The 21,614-nt window shown below is 35.8% G+C and overlaps 2 protein-coding genes across 3 annotated transcripts; one reads left to right on the forward strand and one right to left on the reverse strand.

Moving 5' to 3' along the window:
• Positions 1-65: 65 nt before the first annotated feature.
• Positions 66-6,614, forward strand: pcbd1 (pterin-4 alpha-carbinolamine dehydratase/dimerization cofactor of hepatocyte nuclear factor 1 alpha). 2 transcript variants are annotated; one of them, XM_051915845.1, is made up of 5 exons: positions 151-217; positions 5,140-5,229; positions 5,626-5,757; positions 5,844-5,924; positions 6,141-6,614. In XM_051915845.1, exons 1-5 carry the CDS (start codon positions 215-217, stop codon positions 6,231-6,233), a joined length of 399 nt encoding a protein of 132 aa, XP_051771805.1. In that variant the 5' UTR covers positions 151-214; the 3' UTR covers positions 6,234-6,614. The 2 variants fall into 2 exon arrangements, with proteins under 2 accessions (XP_051771806.1, XP_051771805.1); XM_051915846.1 differs by lacking the exon at positions 5,140-5,229 and having other exon boundaries at positions 66-217.
• Positions 6,615-8,088: 1,474 nt separating this feature from the next.
• Positions 8,089-21,468, reverse strand: sgpl1 (sphingosine-1-phosphate lyase 1). Its single transcript, XM_051915847.1, has 14 exons — positions 21,214-21,468; positions 17,498-17,663; positions 16,320-16,387; positions 15,567-15,714; positions 15,247-15,326; positions 14,328-14,456; positions 13,922-14,010; positions 13,576-13,684; positions 13,371-13,469; positions 13,125-13,271; positions 12,149-12,387; positions 11,829-11,975; positions 11,399-11,519; positions 8,089-10,297 (listed from the first exon to the last, which is right to left on the reverse strand). The coding sequence occupies exons 1-14, from the start codon at positions 21,223-21,225 to the stop codon at positions 10,133-10,135; spliced, it is 1,719 nt and encodes a 572-aa protein (XP_051771807.1). The 5' UTR covers positions 21,226-21,468; the 3' UTR covers positions 8,089-10,132.
• Between the last annotated feature and the right edge of the window lie 146 nt (positions 21,469-21,614).

Below are 21,614 nucleotides of genomic sequence, written 5' to 3' on the forward strand. Positions count from 1 at the left end.
AGGACAGCAGCAAGAGGGCCCCTATATTAATATTAAATAGTGCGTGCTGACGTAGCCTGGCAACTTTTCAAGAGCGTCCGACACGAAACTTAGTTAATATTCATAAGACGTCCCTTCACTATAGTAGGATTCGTAAATTCGCGCTCTGGCCACAGGTTGAAATCCAGCTGCTTGCACGAGACTATAGCAGCGCTACACGCACAGCTCTTCCAACATGGTAAGAGAAAACATATATATATTAAATATATAAAAAGTTATATTTTTATTTTTTTATTACTTATTGCATGTGGATTAACAACCACTTTATGTCTTTGTACATAACTCTTAACTTTGCAAATAAATGCATAACATTTTGTCACACAAACAAAATGCTTCAAATATATTGGAATGGTCTGAACAGGTATCGTGATATTTTTTTATATTAACAATCTGACGTTCTATTTTCATATTATTCGAGCAGTTTTTAGACACAATCGAGTAAGGGTTTTTGCAGATTTCGTGTTTTGCCTTATAAAATTGTTCATGTCGTTATCATTAACTTATTAAGGTCTGATATTCATTTGGTAGAACTGTCATGGTTTTACTTCGTCTTTGTCGTGCCGTGTCTGTTCGTGCAGCAGCATTAGTTCAGCAGATTACACTGTTGCTAAGAGACCTGTTGATGTCAGTCTGCTTTATCTGTGTTTGAGCTTCATTATGACTGACATGTGTTTGTACAAGCTCTCTGACGCAATATACTGATGGTTCATTCAGGGACTATAGTGTGTGGATAGTACAAAAGAAAATGCGGACACAAATCAACTTAATTTCCCTTTCATTCAATTAAGTGCACAAAATGTATCACATAAAGCATATAGAGAAAATATAGAAAGCCTATATTTTCAGGTCAGGTACCTTTTTATAAATGCATATTTCAATATATTATAATAATATATATTTTTGAAAGAGACCTGTGCTTAAAGCTCATGTGATCTTTACTTAAAGGGGAAAGGGGAAGGGTTAAGTTGCTTTGGAATTTCATTGCCCCAACTACATGGTGGAAGCTCTTAAAATTGAAAATGCAAGTCATCATTGTTTCCATATGGGGCTCACAACAACCAATCACAGTGCTTTTTTCTGAAACATCCCCCTAGGAATGGTTGCTTAAGAGTGTGTTTGCAAAACTATTAACAAATAATGATCTGAGTATGTACAACATCTGCAATTAAATACAGTACTATTTAATTTTTATAAATAATTTGTGTTATATTATTATGCAGGTATTTAATAAAATATATGCACAATATATAAATATATGTACAATACTCAATGTTGATGGCTTGATTGGCTTCACACAGTTCATGAGTAGTTGAAAAATGTCCCCTAGTTAGTTTGAGTTTAATGTGAGACGAAATATTCAGTATAGGTTTCAAATCTGGACTCTGACCAAGACCAAAACATGAGCCTGATGGACTTTTTTCTCAAGCCACTTCTTGGTTGTCTTTGCAAAATAACATCTGATCAGTCCTCTTTAGACAACATTTTTTTTTCATTTGTGGGAAGCAAGCCATTCTGCAATATTCTACTGTACTCTGAAGCATTAAATGACTTTTCACAGTGAAGCAGCACCAATATCAGCAGTTAAACGGTATAAGGCCTGCCCAAACGGCCCAACGCATTCGGTCTTTTCAGCTTGGCAAAGTAGTTTAATTCCAGTTTAAGTTTCATCTGACTCCATTTTATCAAGACCTCAAATTTGGTTTAGAATGTCAATTTATTATTGGTCATTTGTTCATCCGGATTCCTATAATGCTTTCAGTCTCGCACCGGCCGGGTATACGATCTCATACTCACAAACTCGTCAGTCTTGGTCATTAGACAGAGGCAATCACTAATATTCTAGAGGCCGTACCCACTTTGCTCATTCTAGAATACATTATTTAGTCCCCATAGATCTGAACACATTGAGCCCTTTGCAGCATTTCCTTAAATACCAGACCAAGACCTCCTCCAAAGGAGACATGAGTTAAGGCAAGGCAAGGCAATTTTATTTGTATAGCAAATTTCATACACAATGGTAATTCAAAGTGCTTTACATAAAGAAGAACCAAATACATAATAATAAAAATAGAACGCATATGAAATAAAAATAACAGTAAAAACAGAGAATGCCACTATCTGGATGGAAGAGTTAGGAAGTTTCAGGGAGTTTTTTGTTGTCCGTCAGAGCGGATCTAAACGGATCTATCCATCAGAGCGGATCTAAATGGATCTTCCTCACGCTGTAAAAATATTTGTCAGGGTAGCTGTGCGTTTAAACAGTACCCTTACAGACAAATCTTCCTGGACTAACTCTGTCAGAGCTCCATCCAGGGATAACAAATGCTTACTTCCTAATTCTCCCAGCTCTTTCAACCAGACAACAAGATTTAAAATGCATTAAAAGTCAGAAATAAAAAGATGATACATTAAAGATTGATATAAAATGCATTAAAAATAAAATTAAAACAAGAAAAAGAATTAAAAGAATAAAAATATAATACGTATAAAATAAAGTGCAAACAGTTCGGACATAGCACAGTGCTCAATCAGTAAATGCATAGCTAAAAAGATATTTTTTGAGTCTGGATTTGAATGTGGCTACTGTTGGAGCACATCTGATCTTTTCTGGAAGCTGGTTCCAGCTGTGGCTGGCGTAACAGCTAAAAGCAGACTCTCCTTGCTTTGAGTGAACCCTTGGTATTTCTAAGTGACTTGATCCTGATGATCTGAGTGATCTGTTAGGTTTATATTCTATGAGCATATCTGCAATGTATTGAGGTCCTAGGCCATTGAATGATTTATAAACAAGTAACAGTACTTTAAAAGTACTTTCTAAATGCAACTGGAAGCCAGTGCAAGGACCTGAGGACTGGTGTGATGTGTTCATATTTTCTGGTTCTGCTCAGAATCCTGGCAGCAGCGTTCTGTACGAGCTGCAGCTGTCTTATGGTCTTTTTGGGAAGGCCAGTAGTCCATTACAATAATCCACCCTGCTGGTGATGAAAGCATGAACAAGTTTCTCCAAGTCTTGACTGGAGACAAAGCATCTAATTCTTGCAATATTTTTGAGATGATAATATGCTGATTTAGTTATTGTTTTTACTTGGCTACTGAAACTCAGGTCTGACTCCAAAATCACACCAAGATTCCTGACTTGATTTTTAGTTGTTTGACCCCTAGAGTGAAGGTATGTGTTCACTTTGAGAACTTCATCTTTGTTTCCAAACGCAATGAATTCAGTTTTGTCTTTGTTTAACTAAAGGAAGTTTTGGCACATCCAATTTTTAATTTCATTAATGCATTGGCACAGGGAGTCAATGGGGCTGTAGTCGTTAGGAGATGGGGTGAAACGGTTCTCGGTAAAAAATCGAACCGTACCGTTCTGCATACTCGGTTCGGCACGCATTTGCACCGCGCGGTTCATCTCATATCTGACGACGCATATGCATCTATAATATGGTTTGTAGAAAATAAATAAAACAGACAGACAGAGTAAGGCTAATGTATGTTTCTGTCGATGGATACGCATTCTGGCTTCCCCTAAAGTGCCGTATGACCAGTCATTTCGCCGTCATCACCCGGGTGTTGATAGCGCGCGAGCGCAGGTGAGACCTGAACAGCACACGTTGCTATCTGCCTTTAAACTAAACTCATTTAAGCCTTGCCAATTTAAACATTCGAGTGTAAGGCGCGAAAGAGAACTTGCGCGCGCGCTGTGAGAAGGTTTATGCACTCATCCGAGTCAGCCCTCAAATATTGAGGTCTCTTTCAAGTCTTGTGCTTGAATGGACAAATTCACACAAAATTATGTCAACATGCCCGTCATGGCAAGTATCCTAGCAAGCATAGTAGGTTATAACTTAAGTGAACTTATACACTCAAGAAAGAACGCATATGTTCAGTATCAGTGTACAGATTCGTGTATTATGTCTCAATGTCAGCCCTTAAAGGCAGCCCTTGCATTCCTGCTTTTAATGTTAATCAAACAACAAAAGACAAGGAAATAACTCATTGCTCATGACTGAATTGTAACTTAATAATTAATAATGATTGATCTTATGTAATTTATACAGTGAAGATTACATGCAATGTTGTTTTACATTTTATTAGCTATTTTTTTCAATTTCTGTACCTGAAAACTGGATACATGAAAAACCGGAAAAGCTTTATTTATTTGTATCTTTGCTTTACTGTATTTATTTGTGCTGTTTGATTATTTGTTCTTATTTTCTTTATTTTTGTTTGACAGTAGTAATTTTTTACCTGAACATAGCACATACCGAACCGTACCAAAACCGTGAGCCTAAAACCGTGATACAAACCTAACCGTGAGTAATCTGAATCCGTTGCACCCCATTAGGTGATAGGGCAAGGTAAATCTGGGCGTCATCTGCATAGCTGTGATATGCAATTTGGTTCTTTCTCATTATTTGGCTCAGTGGCAGCATATATAGGTTGAACAGGAGGGGTGCAAGTATTGAACCTTGAGGGACTCCGCATGTCATGGATGTCCACTCAGACGTATGGTCACCGATACTCACATAATAAGCCCTCCCTTCTAAGTATGACCTGAACCATTTAAGAACCATCCCTGAAAGCCCAACCCAGTTTTCCAGCCTGTCAAGAAGTATGTTGTGATCGTCAGTGTCAAATGCAGCGCTGAGGTCGAGTAGTACCAGCACTGATATTTTACCTAATGGGAATTTACATTAGTCAAGGTCCCAGACTTGGGTAGTTTACAACTAACCGAGGACAGAAGGTATTAATTTGCATAAAAAACTCTGTGAAAGGGGCACACCCACCACAGTAAGCAAAGTATCTCTAAACACTTAAAACCTTTTGGTTTACTTCTGTGAGGATGGGACCTTTGTACCAGTCGCACCGACACATTTCAAATGATACCAAACTTGTATAGTGTTATGATAATTGTTCACATTAAACCATATAGATTTTTGGGTGAATTTCAGGTCATCTCAACATGGACAGGAGAGATGGGGGAAGAGGGGGTGAAGTAAAGGAAATGTAGATTAAGACAATACGAAGGTGTGATCGAGTCTCAGATGGGGATGCTAATTTTGCAAGAGAGAGTTCAAATGTTAATTTCCTTTGTTTTCTCAGAGAGTAGCCCTCTCTAGGTCCAGGCAGTCCGGCATCAGTCTTACAAAGGCTCCCCACACAATGACACCTCTTCCTCCATGCTTCACTGTGGTAGAGATGCATTTATTATTATATTTCTCAGCAGATTTTCAAAGACACCACTCTGGAGCATCACCATGCGACTTGTGTTTCATTGTTATTCATCACTCCGCACACAACTTCCCATATTCTGCCAAAGACTTCATTCTGTCTTTGATGTTTTTCTGAGACAGCAATGGCTTTTTTTAAAGTAGTGTATTTGCTTATATTTTGCTAATTTCCTGACCAATAATTTGTGGTTTAGACAAGTTAAAAACTTAGTGTTTTGCCATTTTGGGCTTGGCCCATTTTTTGCCCAGGAGTGTATATAAACATTTTACTTACAGAGATGTGACATGCTTTGTAACATTCATTCTTACAAACTACATTTTAAGATATTTTCTAACCAGAACTGTTTTAAACACTAAGGCTGGGAAAATTCAGACTCTTTCTATGGAGGAGAGGGAGCACCTCCTGCCCATGATGAGGAATGCTCAGTGGGTGGAGGTGGTGGGGAGAGATGCCATTTACAAAGAGTTCCTCTTCAAAGACTTCAACCAGGTAATAATTTATATAAAACTGCCACTATTTAGTGTTACATACACAACTCGTATAGCCTACCTTATGACATGCTCTTTTCACTTTAGGCTTTTGGGTTCATGTCCAGAGTAGCACTACAGGCTGAGAAAATGGATCATCATCCCGAATGGTTTAACGTGTATAATAAGGTAAATGGATAATAAGGCTAATAATTAGTGTAGCATTTTTAATCCAGTTTATTAGGGGTCATGACTGTGAGTGCATTAGTGCATTAATAAGAAAATATTAAGATTTTTTTTGGAATAATATGTACTGATTAACTGACCAGAAATGTGTACGAAGAAAATAAATGCGGCCAATTTTCATTTCATGTTGACTGTGTCTGCCTGTTTTTTCTCTGGTAGGTTCAAATCACCCTCAGTACTCATGAATGTGGAGGACTCTCACAGCGTGACATCACCCTCGCAACCTTCATAGATCAAGCCTCTGTCTTCTGAATGGATCCTCTCGCTTGACGGCTTGTCAGTCCACCTGTGTAGCCTGTAAAACTGGATCAAAAATTATTGTTAAACTTCATGTACCACAATTATCACCATATCAGTTTTGACTGTGTTGTCTGCCTGTTACACTTGATCTTTTCCCAATAAGTATTAATAGTACAGTCAAGACAAATTTCATCTTTTAAATCATTTCAAATTCACAGTACATAAAAGTACTACAGATCAGAGATGAGGATTGCAAGAACACTAAAGAGACCGGTGAAACACTATTACATTACTGTGTTCTATGTCTTTTTTAAACTAAATGTACAGTGCCTTTATTTGCATTTGATCCAATGATGACATGATTAGTACCTCAATAAATTGTATTAAACTTAATGTTTGTCAACTTAGGCATTGTGAAATCAATGTATCATCTGTCAAAGCACTTCAGCTATGCTTCCTGTAGCCTTTCTCTACTGCAACTAAAAATGCATATTGTCTGAGTAGGTTCTACATTTGATGAAGAACTTCATGATTGTTAAAGTACAGTGCATGCATAATTATTATGCAAGGTGATTTTATGATCATATTTTTTTCCAGGCACATTTTACCAATTCCAAACCACATCAATCTTAATAACTACTATTAATTTTGTATTTAATAATTTATAAGTGATATATAATTGTTCATGAAGGCTAGAAATGAAAATTCTTTTAGAGGCAAAATGAGCCAAAAAAGAGATTTAACTCAGAATGAAAAGTCAAAAATTATTAAATACCCATGAGAAGGGTGCAATACTAGAATTGTAAAGTTAAGGCATGACCATTGGACAGCGAAATGCTTAGTGGGTCAACATGGTCAGATTAAAAACAGGTGGAGAAGACACATGTTTACTGCAAAGCGTTTAAGTGAAGAATTAAGTGTGAAACCATCAGGAACCCTTTAGGGTTCCCCCATTTTCCAGAACGGCAGCCTACCTGGAGTCTTCGGAAGTGCAAGGTGTCAGGATCTCAGAGACTTAAGTTATGAAAATTCAAAAATGAAAAAATGAATTTTCAAAAATGAAAATTCAAAATTCACCCAAAAATGAAAACTCTGTCATTTATTACTCACCCTCATGCCGTTCCACACCCGTAAGACCTTCGTTAATCTTCGGAACACAAATTGAGATATTTTCGTTGAAATCCGATGGCTCTGAGGTCTGCATAGGGAGCAATGACGTTTCCTCTCTCAAGATCCATAAAGGTACTAAAAACATATTTAAAATCCGTTAATATGAGTACAGGGGTTCAATATTAATATTATAAAGCGACGAGAATATTTTTAGTGCGCCAAAAAAAAAAGCAAAATAACGACTTATATAGCGATGGCCGATTTCAAAACACTGCTTCAGGAAGATTTGGAGCGTAATGAATCAGTGTATTGAATCATGATTCGGATCACGTGTCAAACCGCCAAACTGCTGAAATCACGTGACTTTGGCGCTCCGAACCGCTGATTCATTGCGCTCCGAAGCTTCCTGAAGCAGTGTTTTGAAATCGGCCATCGCTATATAAGTTGTTATTTTGCTTTTTTTTTTGGCACACTAAAAATATTCTCGTCGCTTTATAATATTAATATTGAACCACTGTACTCACATGAACTGACTTAAATATATTTTTAGTACCTTTATGGATCTTGAGAGAGGAAATGTCATTGCTCCCTATGCAGACCTCACGGAGCAATCGGATTTCAACAAAAATATCTAAATTTGCGTTCCGAAGATTAATGAAGGTTGAGTAATAAATGACAGAATTTTCATTTTTGGGTGAACTAACCCTTTAAGTAATACATAAAGTTGAAGAAAGTAAATATAATTACTGACAAAAACTGCATCCAAAAACTAAAGTTTAATTTTTAATTTGCACAGCATTTTAGAACATGAGAAGCTGCAAGAGACTTGATTGCATTGGTCAAACACGTCAGTCACAATGAAAATTCAAAAACATGAGACGGAGGGAAGTGGACAGTGGCGGTCCTGGCTTATTGGTGCCCTTGGCGAAATCAGACATTATTCTGTAAAACAGTGAAAAGTAAATATATTATGCGACCAGCATATTCATATTTTTTTTAGGACCGTGTTTATTGATTTATATAGGAACAACAAAACATTACAGGACAAAATTGAAATGGATTGCATGATGTGGTAAAGGCCTAGTCCCTGAGGCTGATGTAGCTACTGTTAATCTAATAGCACACACCCTGACGACTGTGAAAGGCATTTAGGTGAACGCTGTTAGTTTTGTGCTTTATACAACCATAACCGTAAAGGTCGTGTAATGCTTCAAATATTCAGATCAAGGTGCCTCAGTTTCAGTAGTTACAGTAATTACAGACTATTGCATAATGGCATTAAAATGCTTCATTTAGGCAAGAAGGGTAACTTTTTGAAGACAAAAATCCACATCTAAGTCTTAGCCTAAGGCATGTTACAGTTTTTGAAACTACACTGTACTACAGTGGTATCATAGAAAAAAAAAAAAAAAAAAAAACTATCCTGCCTACTATTCAAAGCCCCCAAAAAGAGGTTTAAAAAGTACATGGAAATTACTGAACTGAAAAACAAAAACATTGAAATATGAGACATTATATTAGTGATTTAAAATATATATATATAAAAAAAAAACACACAGTGGTCACAAATATTATGAGTGCTTATGGGATTAAATTGCTGACAAGATCTGGTGTGATGTTTCCATGGTACCATGTCATCACTTCCTCATATCACTGACTTCATGCACAAATTAATTTCCCTTCTTGTTGTTCCAGGGCTTAGCTGTCATTCAGTTGAGTTAAGCTGGAACAAAAAAAACCAAACAAAAACAACAACACACAAATATAACTCAAAGGAACACTCATGAATCAATTGGAAAGAGAGCTGGGTCTTTGACTCTCTGAAAACCCGATGAAAGAGAGTACCATAACCTGGAGCATGGCATTGACTGATGATCAAAATGTCTACTTGGGTGACATTTCTCAGGATTTAGACAAAAGGGAAACAATGATTAAGTTTACAATTATTTTAAATAGATTTGAGGTAGATAGGGTGAAATGTGGTCATTAAAAACCCATATGGATGGGAATTTGAACCAGGTAATATTGACTTCACAACGTGGTCAATGGATTTAAGGTGTGCCCTGATATCAGGTCATTTAAAAACAGTGAGAAATTTTCTCTTCAATAAAATGGATGTTTTGCGACTGGAATATCAAATGTATACTAGATATGGGGAATTTAAAATAAATAAATAAAACTAAACATTTGTAATATAGGTTCACCTGAGCAGCCCTACCATTCTAAAATGGTCTGTTATGTTTTCAAGTTTCTATTGGGAATAATTAAAAACTAACACTATGGTTTTTCCATGTTGATCATATTATGGATTTTATCCTAATCTGCGTTATTTAATTACCAGAAACTGTCTAAACTGTTTGTCAATAACTTGGGTGAAAAACCACCAGATGTTAAATCATTGTGACAGCGTTATTCCCTGGTATCCTGAGGTTTAAGTGTCAGAAAACACTTCCAAAAATAACAGTGGGAGTGTGATCAAATACATATGGTGCGCACAGGTCATAAAAATAAGAAACTGAAGAAATGAAACGAGTAAAACTGCACTCACTGCTCACCAAAATTAGACTAAGATGTCCCAGACCCTTCACAGATTCACACAGAAACTTGTGCAGCTGTCTCCATAGTCTTACAGACAGGATACTGTTGCTCCTCAGTCACGAATCCCAAAATATCAGGTGACTATGGCTTATACATAAAATAGTTAGTTGTAAATAGATGACTGAATGAAGTAAATTAATGATTAGATGATTGTGGTGAGCATCCCTTCAGCCAGCTAAGGGTGGAGACCCTGGCAGTCAATCTTAGTGCACTTTGGAGTTGCCATTCATGTGGTTCTTATGGTTTTTGTGGTGCTTGTTCTGTATCTTGGGCACCTCAGTGCTATAGAGGCAGTCCAAAAAGCCCTGTGAGACCTCGGTTACCATCGATCGGTCAGGAATGGACTGGGCCATGCCATAGATCGCTCCCTACGACAAAGGAGGAGAGTAAACAAGGACAATTTCATTACGGTTTATTAGATGAGATTATACATGTACAACTAGACTGAAGTGGACTGGAAGCGCAAAGAGATGTTACCCATCTGCTTTAAGGACAATGAACATTTTGCCAGAAAAATGTACAGTCAAACCAAAATTTATTCAGACACCTTGAACATTTCATTCATTAATACAGTTTATTCACTATAGTTTAAAAAAAAAAAAAAATGGTACTAAAATATGACAAGATCTCAGAGTTGAACTGTGTCAGAAAAAATTAATCTTAATTATGTCAGATAACACTTAAGCAAAACATGGTCAGGTCAAAGTGTCTGAATAAATTTTGGTTCCAAATTTGTATCAATTTTACTGGTAGTCCACTGTATGAAGAATTTTTGGGTATAATATGTCACAGTCGAAATATGTAGTTTGTGAACTTTTGATTGGACAAAAATTAGTTTAAATATCTGTTAAAAGTGAATTTGGTCAACATCTAGGAGTGCAAATTTAGCATATAAATACATAAAAATAGCATATAAATTACCGTTCAGAAGTTTGGGGTCAATAAGATTTTTTTAAAGAAATTAATACTTTTATTCAGCAAGGACGCATTAAATTGATCAAAAATGAATCCTGAAATCAAGTATCAAGGTTTCAACAATAACAAAAAAAAAAAAAAAAAAAAAAAAAAAAAAAGCACAACTGTTTTCAATACTGCTAATAATAAGAAATGTTTCCTGAGCACCAAAATCATCATATTATAATGATTTCTGAAGGATCAGGTGACAGAAGATGGCAGTAATGGCTGCTGAAAATTCAGCTTTGCCATCACAGGAATAAATTACATTTTAAAATGTATTAAAGTAGAAAACAGTTATTTTAATTCCTTCTAATATTTCACCCTTGGTATTTTTGCACCCTTGGTGAGCAGACTGGTAAAAGACTTCTTTCAAAATCATTACAAAATCTTTCCGACCCCAAACTCAAACAGTATTGTAGATCAACTCAAAGTTGTAAGATTTTTACTTTTTTTTTTTTAAGCCAAATATGAGTGCAATAAATGATGGTATGTCTAATGAAAAGGAAACTCACCATTCCCGTGGTCTTCTCTTTAGGATTCTTCATGATAATGGCTACTTCTCTCTTCACATCACTGACAAACTGCTCTGCTACTCCAGGCTTTGTGTGTAGCATTGTGACACAAATATGAATGCTAAAAGGGAACAACAAAAAGATCTTTGAACAATGATCTAAGTAACAAGTTTTCTGACCAGTACCTATAATTTAAAGTTAATATGGTGAAATGCATAAATGTTTTTTTTTTTGTTTTTTTTTAACTACATAATTGTTACATTGATGCCTTTACATAACTATAATACACTGGCAAACTAATTTTGATGAAGTATGTGTTTGTGTATTTTTCCTAACCTGACAAACTTTCATTCTGTTTCAGGGGCAGCAGTACATTATTTTCACAACTTGCACGTTGAACACATTTTTTTCTTTTTTCTTTTAACCATACCTAGATGGGAACTGCAGAGTGTTGAGATTCCAGCCCTTTGAAGTCAGTGCATTAGATAAGCGAAAGATATCAAAAACACTGGAACCTAATGCCACGACAGACACCTCTGGATCCCCGAATACAAACACCCCATCTACTTCACGGATTCTGTGGGAAGAGAGTTTTTTTAGATGTTGTTTCTGCGCACAGTGTCTTTTCTGGCATGTAAATGTTACTGGCCATGCAAATGCATTTTCCACAGTTGATATACATTCAGAGCAACACCTTGTCTGTGTCTCATTTACAATTATGAGTTATGTAATGAATGACATTATACTGACCCTGCTTTGATTTTGCGGGCTGTCTCAATGACTTTCTTGGTGGCCTCAATGTATCCGTTCTCACCCATGTGCATCATAGTAGCCCAACAGGCTGCAATTATGCCTCCAGGCCGAGAGCCAGCCATGGATGGAGACGCGTAAATTCCTCCCTGCCAATCTGGCGCTACGAAATACTGGTAGTGGCGATATTTCCTGTCACTGTAGAGCACCACTGAGGAGCCTTTGGGAGCATAACCATACTGTGGGGACACAATGATTTAAATAAATAAATAAAGTAGACTTTGCATTTTTACTGTAATTTTCATTTATGACATTCGGACAGAATACAATAAAAATATTAGTTGAGAGATTTTTCCTTTCTAAACCCCAGAATAAACGTTGAGAAGTTTATTTGCATAATTGTTTTACTCACTAAAATAACAATAAAATGTACCATTTAAAAAAAAAAAAAATACACTACCAAACAAAAGTTTGGGCTTGGTAAGACTTTAATGTTTTTGAAAGAAGTCCCTTATGCTTACAAAGGCAGCATTTATTTGATCAAAAATACAGTAGAAACAGTAGTATTACAGTAGTATGAAATATTATTACAATTTTAAATAACGGTTCTCTATTTCAATATGTATGTAATTTATTCCTGTGATGACAAAGCTGAATTTTTAGCATGATTACTCCATTCTTCACATGATCCTTAAGAAATCATTCTAATATGCTGATTTGGTGCTCATAAAACATTTCTTATCACTATCAATATTGAAAACAGTTGTGCTGCTTAATATTTTTGTGGAAACTTTTTTAAAGATTCTTTGATGATTAGGGAGTTCAAAACATTATACAGGAACCACTTTTGATCAATTTAATGCATCCTTGCTGAATGAAAGTATTAATTTCTTTAAAAAAATATATATATCTTACCGACCAAACTTTTGAACACTAGTGTATTTTTTATTACTTTCTCTCACTATCAAATTCTCACCTTATGTGTATCAGCTGAGATACTGGTCACGCCTTTGACGCGGAAATCAAAAGGATCAAGTTTGAAACCTGCTTTTTCCATAAAAACTATCAGGAACCCACCCAAGCATGCATCCACATGGAATGGGATGCTGTATTTTACAGCAAGCTTAAAAAAAAAAAAAGAAAAAAAAAAAGAAAAAAAGAAGTTATTTAATATATTTCAGATACGAAAGCACTGGATGACATTCTAATAAGCAATTATTACCTTCGCCACTTCTCCTACAGGGTCTATAATTCCATGGGGGAACTGAGGAGCTGAACACACCAGCATTGCTGTGTTTCTAGAGATGGCCCTCCTCATGGCCTATGGTCAAAAACAAATAGTTAAAAATTAAAATGTCAATATTCACAAAAACATTGAATGAATTAGAAATGTACCAGATTACTGTGAACAAACAAAACAGCAGTACCTTCACATCAACTTTCATGGTCTTCTTGTCCAGAGGTATGTGAATGAGCTTCATCCCAAAGTAATGTGCAGCTTTGTCGAAGGCCGCATGGACGCTCACTGGAGCAATGCTACAGCATAGACAAAACAAACAATAAAAATCACTTTATACTTTGAGTTTGAATAAAATAACTGCCTTTAAAAGGTGCACTAATTACAAATGTCTTCCCAAGTAAAATAAACAGTAAATAGAAAAATAAATTGTTTACAGTGTTGATTGACAACCACTGGTTTATTGAACAAAGCAAAAAGAGAGTATTATGACTGCAAAGGCTGGATGTTTTGTCTAGACCGAGACATGTACATACATCTCTGGGTGTTTGATGCCACGTTCATGAGCCATGTCTCTGTATGCCTTGCACGCCATCAGGATGCTTTCTGTTCCACCTGAAGTAACCTTTCATGACAGGAACACACAAAACAAATAATTCGATTTCAGTGAAGAGTCTTCTAATGAAAAATGCTGGACTGACAACCTTATTCTGTTGCTGTGTGAATGTAGACCCTCGTAGCATTCTACAGATTTGGTTAAGGAGACATTTACCACATTTAGCTATTTTCTTACATATTAATATACAGTTGTTTGCATGTAACAGAACCCTTTTTACAAATTAGTTTAGTGAGTGAGCAAAGGGAAATTGGCTTCAATTATGGGTTCTTGAAACTTTACACAACCACATTATTCCATCAGGGAAGATAGTGAGAAGGACTCACTGTGCCACAGGAGTCTGGCCCTCCATTAAATAGAGCACACGCCATCCGCACCACTTCGGCCTCCATCTTCCTAACCCCAGGGAACAGGTCTGGGTGAAGGGGGTTGGACCAGGCAAAATCACCATACACCTGTAAACCAGAGGAACACAAAACAAAATCCAGGATTTATTTCTTGTTTTCACAAAGCCTTTGCTGGATTCAAAAGTAAAGTGAACATCTAAACCAGTGTTTCCCAGCCTTGTTTGTCATATGTATCACTACAACCCCTTCAAGTAGCACTTCATCGACACCAAACCAAAAATGTCCCATTAACTCTTACACTATTGTTTGGGGTCAGTAACATTAACTTATTTAAAAGTGACAAATAAATGCTGTTCTTTTGAACTTTCTATTTGTCAAACAATCTTGAAAAGAAATGCATCATGGTTTCCACAAAATATTAAGAAGCACAACAGTTTTGAGCATTGATAATGATCCAAAGCACTAAATCAGCATATTAGAATGATTTATAAAGGATCATGTGACACTAAAGACTGGATCAATGGCTGCTGAAAATTCAGCTTTGCCATCACAGAAATAAATTACATTTTAAAATATTTTCAAATAGAAAACAGATAATTGTAATAATATTTATCACATTTAATAATTACATTATTTTTTAAATAATTAATATAATAATAATAATAATAATATTATTATTATTATTATTATTATAGTCACTAAAAGCAAATAAATACTTTGGATGAAACAGACATCTCAGATAGCACAAATAGTCTGCACATTGCACACATTTTAAGTTTATTACTTTTATTTTTTATTTATTTATTTAGTCCAGTTCTACAGGTTAACAAAAGTACCCCCTGGAACATATACCCCTTGTTGGGAATTATTGATCTAAATAATATAAAGGCCATTATACCTTCACCAGGAGATCTGTGAGCTTCTCATCCCCCCAGTAGACTGCACCTGACACCTTGCCTTTTGCCCAGTCTACCTCACCTGAAATCATAAGTATTAAAAAAGATTGATGACAGAACAACAGTGGGACTTCTAAACCAGTGGCATTATACCCTAGTAAATAAACTTGCTTGCAAAGAAACTGCACCCACACTACTACAGGGCAAATTCAGTCTGAGAACATCTGGCTGATACTTCAAGAGTTTCTGATTTATCTTTAAAGCCTTTGGGCTCTCCATCATTATAACAGATGGGAGTTGGGACAGGCTGAAGGTGACTCACTCAATGTCTCATACTCCCTGATCTTGTCAAGGAGCTGTTTTTGGGTGAGGCCTTGTGCCGGAAGGAGTTTGGTGTAGCTCATGCCTTCCTTCAGTGTGCACAGACTCACTGACATGTCATCCAATGCTTTGTTGAGCTGATTCTGAATCTGATGAGGGGAAAAAAAAAAAAAAAAAGAAAAAAGAAAGTGTCAAAGAAACCTCTGAATATTAAACTAAAACAGAAATATAGGGGATAGAGGAACTGAGGGGAAAATAAACAATTTCTGTATTATTCATATTATGTAACTTTCTCCACTAACTGCATGTAGAAAAGGAGATCTATTAATGAATTAATATCTATTAATTACCAATGATCTAAGGCAGTGGTTCTCAAACTTAAGGAATGACAAAAATAATTTAATTGAATTAATTTAATATATTGACAGTCTCAAATTGTTAGTACAAAAAAAGTTAGAAAAAAGGTTGAGAATCACTGTCTAAGGCATGTTTAGGTTGTATTTTGTAATGTTAAGCTGGTTAGCTGCATCCCGATAAATATCGTAAAGGACAAAGGAGTCAAGAACATATTGCAATCTATTCAGGTTAATGACCCAAGGTAAACCCTGGTATAATCACAAGATCATATTATGAAAGTGTGATAAAAGCTTTATTTCCACTTCAGCATGGAAATAGTGACTTAATCATCAAATCACTGAGTCAGAAAGAGAAGTCTGAAGGAAGAAAGGGAACTATAAAACCACTAGATGCTTACTGTTGCTCCGACAAATGGGATTTTTCTGATGATTTTAAAGAATTGTTTCTTTGCTCTTGACGTCAGGCCTAGAAAACACGAACAATGAGCAAATTGTGGTGAAGATGTTACATGAAATGACTCCACAGTGAGGCATTTTTTCCAAATCTGAGTTGCTTTACAAAATTCAAGCCTGTGAATGCTTGAGACTTCCAAACAATCTCTTATTTTTAACAGAAATGTAGGACATCTAAAGTTTGGCATGGAAAATGAGAGACCTTAGTGTAAATATTTGGTTTTTCTTCCTCAGTTCATGTGAAACCATTGTTTCTGGATGGTGACTCAACCATAACACGCCACAATGAATTAAAAAAACAAAGAAATAGTGTCTAGTTCAACAGAAGCGTATAAAGCTTAAAAGTGCCACAGATTTCATTATTGTTCAAGTGGCCTTGACATTTAGCAACTTTGTTTTAAGACTTCCTGACCGATGAATAGCAAAAAGGGAAAACATGTTTATTTACCTTCAATTAGCTTGCAACATAATGATGTTTCAGATTGTTTCACAGTAACAAAGAACACAGTAGCCTATGACTGTGAAAAGACCTTATAAATAAACTATTATATGCACTGACTATTATTAACCATTTTTGAAAAGACATTTGAAAAATAAAAACAAAAATAATTCATTGCATTTCTTTGTTTTTTTTTTTCTTTATTGACTCATAGAACGTTTTCTTCAAGATCATGTGCACACTGCCATTTCAAAAGTTTGAGGTCAGTAAAATTGTGTAATAAAAACAACAACAACAACAACCCTTATTCAACAGGGATGCATTACATTGATCAAGTGACAGTGAAGACTTATAATGTAACAAAAGACTTCCATTTCAAATAAATCCTGTTCTTTTGAACCTTCTATTCTGTATGTCTAAAAACATAAATAAATACAGGAATAAATTACATTTTAAAATATATTAAAAAAAGAAAATTTTTTAAATTGTAATAATATTTCACAATATTACCATTATTTTTGATCAAATAAATGCAGCCTTGCTGAGCATAAGACACTTCTTTCAAAAACATTTTAAAAATCTTACCGACCTCAAACTTTTGAATGGTAGTGTAAACCTAACAGCATGTTTAATATGCCTGATACATTCATATGTTCATAGACATGAATGATAAATAGCACTTACTATCTTGTTGAAAAAGGAAGCCCTTTAGCCACACGGCACCGAGCGTGGACAGCAAAGTGGTCGCAATGATCTGCCATGGCTCCAGACCAGCACACTGAGAATTCACAAAGCGCCGAGCCTCCTCTATGTACAGCAGCACCATCTCCTTATACACCTCCAAGGCACTCTGCATGAGGAAAGAAGACATGTTATAGGCAATCAAGGCAACAAGACTACAAATGAACCCAATCTGATTTGTACAAACTACAAAGCTTAAGCAGATGTGAATCATGAACTCAATACAGAGACCAATAATTGGCTACTTACCAGCAATTACAAGCCTCAGCCACATAAAATCAATTAATAAACATTGATAGAGGACTCAAACAACCTACTAGCTAAATTCTTCAAGGTTAGATACTACTTGAATAAGTACAAACATGCTGGCTATCAGTTCTCAGATTGGCATTATAACGGCAGCAATTAGCAAATTAAAATCATTCAAACTTAAATACTTACTATAGAGAATTGAGTCACACTTAATTGTCTCAGGAGCTTGGCTTCACTAATGACACTTAAGCAAACTGTGGCAGAAGAATGTCAAACTTCAGCCACAAGAATCATAGAAAGCTTAGTAGATAACTACTTTCACAGATATTGTTCCTACTGACCACACCTTCGTTATGAGAAACTGGCCACACAAAACCCAAAGCAGATTTAAAATGGGCTTCTAAGGATATGGGTGCAATAAAACATCCCCTAAAAAAAAAAAAAAAAAAAAAAATTACTAGTTTAAGTCTATTATACTGAAAAGTCCATATTTATAAATGGCTAGTTTATGTCATTTAAAAAGCAGGTAAAAAGAATTATATCTGGTGGACGCATTTCACAATCACTATTTTTTACAGCACAATGTGGTCTTGCTTGATAACAGCGCAGATTGTGTCTCAATAGCATCGCCATAACAGCACGCAGGAAACCTGGAGGTCAACTGAACAAAGTCTTAGCCAACCATATTCATGAGCATGTCAACTCCAAGTAATCTGAATTGAATGAGAATCTCACTTCTTCTTCAAAAGCCCGACTGAAAGCTATAATTTGCATTTTGAGCATGTGAAGAGCACTAGTTATACTAGAACCATATATCATCTTGAATGTAGCACAATAAATGACACCTAATTAGACTTTATTAAACAAATTAAAAGGTATTCATTTTCAATAATTTTGTCAAGGAGATAATGAATAAATCAGAGAGGAGCTAAACAACACCCCCTGAATGGAGTTCTAAGTCCACGACAAGCTCTCCGACAGGTTTAGCAGGGTTTGCAAAGTACAGAGGATTCAGAGGAGCAGGTAAACAGGTCATGTGAGTGAACAACTGAAACTTTGACCAGGACTGAGGTGCATCACACATTCACGATCCAAATATAACAAAAGCATGAAATATGGAACTTCAACTGCACTGAAACGAAATCTTTAAAGGCAGCATCCCTATCAGTATTACTGTAGGTGAAAGTGATTTTACCAAGTACAACATGTTCCTGGATTAATAACTTTGTTGATCCTGGAACATCATCCCAATCAACCATTCAGATTTAAAGGACAAGTTTACAGTTTATGTCAAGTTTAGGCTTACAACCAGAAAAAGTGCTTATGGGTAGGGTTAGGTGTAGGGTGAGGGGTTAGCACTACATTTTTGGACAGGAATCTTGTTCCAGGATCAACGTAATATGTTGATCCAGGAACATGTCTTACTTGGCAAAAATCAGTGACCATCAGTCTTATGTAACAAGACCTACAGACAGCTTCTCAGTGTATAATGTGCCATAAAATGCTGAGATTATGTTATCTTGTAAAAGAGGCAAAAGGCAAAATCAGCAGAAACACATTGCAAAAGAGATGTACACGTCTGCTATGTTAACACATCTTCTGAACATGATAGATAACACAATTGTGGTAAAAGAACATGTCTGGAGCACTTGGATATGTTTAGTTCGAACCAGTACGTTTATAGAAAATCCGCTGTAGCCCCTAACCGCTTGCTTTCAACATTGTATACAATAGACAATCACACCCTCTTTGTCAAGCTTTGATTATTTGTCCGTTGTTGAGTCAAAGAGCTCATGTTTCCAACATCTTAAAGAGGATCAAACAGAAAGTGCTATGGCAGCTCAGCCCATCTTTCATAGCACTCAATACAATATATCTATAATAAAGTGTTTAGTAAATACAAGTTGGACCTACATGGAGAAAAAAAAAAAGGTTTAATTTGAATAGTTTAAATAGCTAAAAGGTATATACACACACATAATCAATCACCCATATACTCTACCATATTCAAAAGTTTGGGATCAGGAAGATTATTTTAGAAAGAAATTAAAACCGCAATGATGCTTTACATCGATCATAAGTGACATTAAAGACAATTATAAGGGTACAAAAAATGTATATGTCAAATAAACACAGTTCTTTTGAACTTTCTATTTATCAAAGAATACTGAAAACAAAAGTATCAGTTTCCACAAAAATCATTAAGCAGAACAACTGTTTTCAACATTGATAATAATAAGAAATGTCTCTTCAGAGGCAAATCAGCATTAGAATGATTTTTGGAGGATCATGTGACACTGAAGACTGGAGTAATAATGCTGAAAATTCAGCTTTGCCATCACAGGAATAAATTAGCCTACATTATAAAATATATTACCAGAGAAGTCAGATTTTTAATAATATTTCACACTGCTACTGTTTTACTGTATTTTTGATCAAATAAATGCAGCCTTGGTGAGCATAAGATACTTCTTTCAAAAACATTTTTAAAATATTACAGACCCCAAACATTTGAACGGAACTGTACAAGCAATAGTTAAAAAAATTATATATATATATATATATATATATATATAAGAGTGAAAGTGAAGGGTGAGTCTGTGCCTGAGGCTGTCATTCTTCCTTTTCTGTTCCACAGAAGAAATAAAGTCCTACAGGTTTGACATGACATAAGGGTGACCATATGATGACATAATTTTATTTTTGGGGTTAAATATCCCTGCCATGATGTTTATTCACACACATTAGATCACTCAGAGAATCACATGAGCATCAGACTAGCCAAAAACAGATGCTCAACAGATGCTGCTGGACTGCAATCAAAACAGATCTGCCCCTATTGTACACAGTCTTGTTAAGAATAGCACTTCCTCTGGGTTTGAGCCTGTCACAGGAAGGCTTCTGATGAGCACATACACAATGAAACAAAAAATTTCCCTATCGGCACCTGGTTGTTGCACACAGACAAGTGATTATTACTGAGAATGATATGAAGGAGAAATATTATAACAGCTCTCAGCTGAGCATGATGTGTCTCCTTTACACACCACAGAAGACATACACAAAATTTGATATACGACATGATAATAAAACATAAACAGTACGACATTTGTGCCCAGGCTCTCTAAAAAAAATTACACTTCAAATAGATAATAATCTTTCTACGTGATAAAATCACCTAAATTCCCTGCAGCGAACGTAAAACATGTTATATCAGATGAAAGAGTCACCTATTAGATCTGATACAATGAACTAACAAAACAAAGTAACAAAATACGATGGCCCAAAACACCCTTATTTTCTACAGTCGAAGCTTTCATTGTGACATAACCATATCATATTTGGATAGCTGGAACATACTATTTTTAAAGCACAGCTTATTTCAAATTGACATCATGCCCACTCACCCTGTAGTCCATTTTGTTTGCCAAGGTTACACCCTGTCTGAAAAAGTCGCTTCTTCAACTACTCTGGGAGAAACGGGGAAGACAGCCTGAAAGATCTTTGTTTGGCTTGTTTTGAGAGCCTATGCCCCGTTGCATGACACAATCAAAGGTGCAAGCTTATATCAGGAAGTGCCTTGTGGGGACGCGATTTGCTTTCAGGCGTGACTCCGCATTCGCCGATCTTCATATACTGCAAGCGTCCTTCATTACAGTGATTAGTCCAGCACACATGCTGTGAAAGTCACTACGTACTGCCGATTCGCAGATTCGACACAGTTTACATGATATTTTCCAGGGAGGTCTGTGTGTAGCTAGATTATCTTTTATTAGTCTGCGAAATGATTATTTTTTTTTTTTTTTTT

The sequence above is a fragment of the Ctenopharyngodon idella genome, chromosome 13, assembly GCF_019924925.1.
Source record: "Ctenopharyngodon idella isolate HZGC_01 chromosome 13, HZGC01, whole genome shotgun sequence".
Taxonomy (NCBI): domain Eukaryota; kingdom Metazoa; phylum Chordata; class Actinopteri; order Cypriniformes; family Xenocyprididae; genus Ctenopharyngodon; species Ctenopharyngodon idella.